Here is a 5,227-nt window from a genome sequence, read left to right as displayed (position 1 = left end):
ATCATAAAATTTTAATTTTAACTGCTAGACTTAAAAAATCTTTTTAATAGTATGCAATTTATTACGTATTTGACTTTCCCATTCCAAAAGGGTATGGACTAAATGCTGCTTTCCAAATACTAATGGGCTTCATAGTTACATCAATGGCCCAGTTAGATACACAAAATCCAGCCCAGCCCATAAATATCAACACAATTTCCATTGTGGGCCTGTCATTTGAAAGAGTACATTGGGCTGCTTGAAATTGTGTACTCATCTTCTAATACTCTTTATTTTGACTTGATACACTTAAAAAACATATGAATAATTATATATATTTATTTAATTAAATAAAAAATAAAAATAAATACTTCAGAAAATCAATAAAATAAATTAATATTTAATTATGTCAAAAATAAATATATTTAAAGCCATTATGATCTTGAAAGAAACACATGAAACAAATGTCTGGCTATATGCACTCATCAAAACCAGTCATGCCAAGAAAAGAAGAAAGAAACACACAACTTTAAAGTAAAAAAAGAAAGCGTGTTAACAACAATTATTTACAGTATGTAGCTACAAAAGATGACAGGACTTGTGGATATATCTTGGCTAGCAACAAAGATAACATCAAAAACACCTTCACATCTTTTGGATGCTGAATAAATATGGGAATCACTGACCCACACACACCTCTGCTTACCTCTCACTCATGCTCATGGATGCTGCATGCTCAACTTTTTCATTAATGCCAACCTTACAAAACTAAGCATCCCAAGTTCCATTTGCTACCACTAACACAGCAAACAGTTGTATTGATGTTCAGCTTCAACTTGATGCATTTTCAACATCTTGTCTTTTAGAATCAACTTTAACGTCCAGCTGAGATGGTGATGATGATGTGCGACTGTGAGATCTCCCTTTTTCCTCTGCTTGAGAAGCTAAGTATTCAAGTGCCATAACGATATCACTGATAAGGGGGCGGAAGCTTGCTTGTTCTTGAAGACACATTGCAGTAATTGCAATAGCATGGTGCAGACTCCGGACTGAGAAGCGCCCTTCAAGTAGAGGGTCCACCATCTGGACAAATTTCCTCCGGTCCTTTAGAAAAGGGCGAGACTGCAAGGAAAATAAAATTCTCAGTGGTTTGAAAAGAAACATTAGATTATAATTGTATGGAGAAGAAGTACGCTGGAACAATATGAGAATTATTCTCAACACATATTTTGTGCGGAAAAAACTTGATCGTCCGCTTTTCCAATGATACCGTAAAAGCTACTTAGATGGCTACCACATTTCAGAAATACGTCCAGAGAAATTTTCTCCAAAGCTCGTGTTTCTTTAGCAAATTCTCTCAAAATTTGTATTCTATACATTTCTTACTTACCATAAACCTAAAAACCACCTCTGGCTCCCTAAACCTTAAAAAGACATGTTTCGTCGATAGCCATAATAATGTTTCTAATCCTAAAAACAATTCATCCAAAAACATAGATTAAATCATTTCTCATTTCGCTGAAACTTAATTTTTCCCATTTTTCTGTCAAAATCAATTTTGAGGTAAGAGCATCCAATTGCAGTCAGATATCCATATCTATTGCACCAAAACCTTTGATAAAGATAAGGGTAGTTCCAGTAGATATGAAATAAATCTGAAGATCTTATTAGTCCCAAACAGATATGTCATGTGCTAATCGGAAACTAGAAGTTAAGTGGACATACTCACCCATGCAACAAGGTTCTGCTCTCCTGGCATCCTAGTGCAGTCAATGGCCTTACGTCCAGTAATCAGCTCCAACATAACCACACCAAAGCTATATATGTCAGACTTTAGAGTCAACTTACCGCTCATGGCATATTCTGGGGCACAATAACCATATGTTCCCATCACTCGCGTTGAAACATGAGTGTTGTCGCCAACGGGTCCCAGTTTGGCAAGTCCGAAATCAGACAGCTTCACATTGAAGTCATTGTCCAACAATATGTTTGAAGATTTCAGATCACGATAAATGACGGGTGGATTTGCTTTGCAGTGAAGATATTCAAGGCCACGAGCAGCACCAACTGCAATCTTCAGTCTTGTGCTCCAGCTCAGGGGCTTCTGACCAGGTTCTACATCTGACAATAGAGATAAATTCTCATATCATTCAGCGTCACGTATGTGAGACTAGGGATATGCATGTTTCTGGAAGAGAAAGATTAAGGGCTAACTAGATAACAATCCGCGAGTATTGTTCTTAGCTCAAAAATTTTGTCTTACACCGCCAGTCCTTTCTCCCTTTATTCTGGGTGCCCACACTAACATTATAAAGATAGTTTGCGAATATCTGCTATACAGATGAAAATATAGCAATCAAATCAGTGGCGGACTAGGGATTTCATGGTAGTTTATCCTTCAAACAGATTTGACGTTCAATATAGGAAAAAGCACATGAACATCCTAGCTAGAGGCTTCAGGATTGTCATTATATACTTAAAAAAGTGTTGGAACACCTGTTCACATAGATCAAGAATGCTTCACCACTTCACAAACAAAAACAAGAATTAAAAGAAGAAGCAGAAAATGAAGAGCTTCAGGTAATGAGTTAACTGATCTTTTCCTTTCTTTTATGTCTCACTATCATCTTCAACAATTGATCGTGAAATCGAGAAAGTGACTGAAATAAAGAAAAGAAAATTGTGGAGAACCAGTACATAAATCAATTAAGTGGTCAAATTTCAAGCAAAAAAAATTCTAATAGTAGACTACCAAATAGATGGTTCTCCAGGCTGCCCATCGGCATAAACTCATAAACCAGGAGCCTCTGGTCTCCATCAGTACAATAACCGATCAAGTTCACAAGGTTGGGATGATGCAGCAGACTTAGCATCAGAACCTCCACTATGAATTCTTGATTCCCTTGAAGCCCTTCAAGATTAAGTTGCTTCACAGCAACAACCTGATAACGAAAGAAAAGTGGTGACTGCCAAATGACGCTTTAATTGCATTGAATTTAAGGTTAACAACAATTTCATTCCGATAAATTCACGGAACTAATCTATTGTAACCTACCGTTGTTTCCAATTAAAAAGTGGCAGATTTTCTTCATTCCAAAACCACATACTTAGAGACTCCTACATTTTAAAAGAACATGAAAAAACAGAGAGCTCACCAAGCCAGATTCTAGGCGGCCTTTGAAAACACTTCCGAACCCACCTTCACCAATCAAATTAGCATCCCTAAAATTCTGTGTCGCCATTGCAAGTTCTTTGAATGTGAAGCTGCGAGCCACATTGCCCTTCTGGGAGTTGCTTTCCCTGCCCTTTGCTCTCACATTCTTCCCACTCGCTATAGAATGAAAAAACAAAACCAAAAAGGACAAAATGGATTGATATCTTGCATAACTACCAAGTCCAAACACTTCAAAGTTCAAACGTTGACATCTGTAAACTTACCACTAGCATTGGCATTTGCCTTTCTCTTCCCGCCGACTACATACCAAAGCAGTGATCCAAACCAAAAACGAGAATAAAGCATGACAAGTTAAAATAAAACACATTTACAAAAACAAATTATCCGCAGATTTAAATGGAAGTAAGCATGAACAACAGTGAGAGAAGAAGAAGGAACCTGAAGAATTAATGGATCTTGGGGCCATATCTTCATCATAATCCCTCACATCCTTCCTCCGAGGATTCATGCAAGAAAAGCAACCCATCTCTTTTCTACAAACCTCCCCACCCCCACCCCCTCCTCTTTCTTTCAAATTCTGTTCCCCCCACAAGTATGATCCTTCACACAAAAGCAGAATTTACAGACACAAAAGCCCAAATTAAATTTCACTCAGATATCCCAAATCCAAACCCATTATCATTCAACAATATCACCAGGCCAACACCAAAATCAAGAAAATAACTAAAGGTTTAAAAAAAAAAAAAAATACTAGGAAAGAGTACAATTACATACTCCCCCTCTTTCCAAGATGCAAGAAAACCCAAATCCCAGAAAACAAAACATAATGCACTCGAACTTCCAAACCACACTTTCACACAGATCTAAGTAAAACCAAGAATTACCACAAAACCCAAAAGCAAAAGACAACCCCAGAATTTATATTCTCCCCACACACGCAGACACACACCCAAAAAAGAATGAAATAGTTGCCCAAACAAAACGTAAAACGGCTATCTATGGAGAAAAAAAAAACAAGAAAACAACTCTAAACAAAGCACATTGAAATTATCAATTAAAAAAAAAAAAAAACAAAGCAAGCCCAGAATCAAGCAACGAAAGTTATAGTTGTTGGTTTTTCCTTTGCTCTTCCTATATTCAGCTGAGCAATTCTCGTTCGGCTTACAACCCTCCTTTAGCGCCACCTTTAACGGTAAATCCTTCCCCTTTTCTTCGTCATTCCCACCTTCTCTCTAGAAATTGAAATCTTTTGGTTCCCAATGAGGTGTTAGTGTGTGTAGTGTGTGGGCCTTTTGGGGAAAGCAAAGCAATAAAAGCACTCAGATGATTGTTGAAGGTCACTCTCATTCACAGCTAGCATTTAAACGTTTGGGTAAGGAGGCACCTCAAAGTACCCAAATGCCCTCCCTTTATACTGCTATTTACTATTCACATGCCACTGTCCTCCTTAGGCTTTGTTTGGCTTTCATTCTCTATTTTTTTAAAAAAATATATATATATTTGCCACATCTTTATAAAACACATAATAATACAATTCGACCGTTTTACTTACCTTACGCTGATATAAAATAATCAATCAAATATATAAAACAATGCTCAAAGAAAAGACAAAATATAAATACATCCAAACAATGCCTTAATAACCTTTTTTGCCTTAATCTTGATCAAAAAGTTGTCTTTTTTTTTTTAAATTAATTTTTGGGGGGACTTTTTGACAGTGAGTGAGACAAAAAAGGGGGTGTAGATTTGGATTGGTTGGAAAAGGGCATTCACATGGGGGGGAATTTCTTTTTTGGGGTCAATCTATCATTAGATTAGATTTGGGGGGTCATTCTTTTAATTTTTTTATTTGGTGGGGTGGGCCCTTCTCTCACCATAAATGGGGGGAAATTAAATATATTTTAATTATTATATATATTTAGCCATCATGCTACGTCACTCCTGCATTCATATAATAAATAATTTTTTATATTTTAAAATATATTAAATATTAAAATATATATATATATATAAGTCGACATATAATATTTACGAAAATTAACTTGAAGGTATTATCGACACAATAAAAAAATC

The 5,227-nt window shown here is 36.2% G+C and overlaps 1 protein-coding gene across 1 annotated transcript; it reads right to left on the bottom strand.

The window, feature by feature from the left end:
- On the bottom strand, positions 478-4,509 carry LOC105178660 (probable serine/threonine-protein kinase PBL21). The gene is made up of 6 exons (XM_011102180.2): positions 3,593-4,509; positions 3,418-3,453; positions 3,135-3,310; positions 2,732-2,921; positions 1,709-2,100; positions 478-1,101 (listed from the first exon to the last, which is right to left on the bottom strand). The coding sequence occupies exons 1-6, from the start codon at positions 3,678-3,680 to the stop codon at positions 811-813; spliced, it is 1,173 nt and encodes a 390-aa protein (XP_011100482.1). The 5' UTR covers positions 3,681-4,509; the 3' UTR covers positions 478-810.

Source organism: Sesamum indicum, linkage group LG2 (assembly GCF_000512975.1).
Source record: "Sesamum indicum cultivar Zhongzhi No. 13 linkage group LG2, S_indicum_v1.0, whole genome shotgun sequence".
Taxonomy (NCBI): Eukaryota; Viridiplantae; Streptophyta; class Magnoliopsida; order Lamiales; family Pedaliaceae; genus Sesamum; species Sesamum indicum.
Note: the sequence above shows the minus strand (reverse complement) of the source record. Positions and strands in the feature narration are given on the sequence as shown.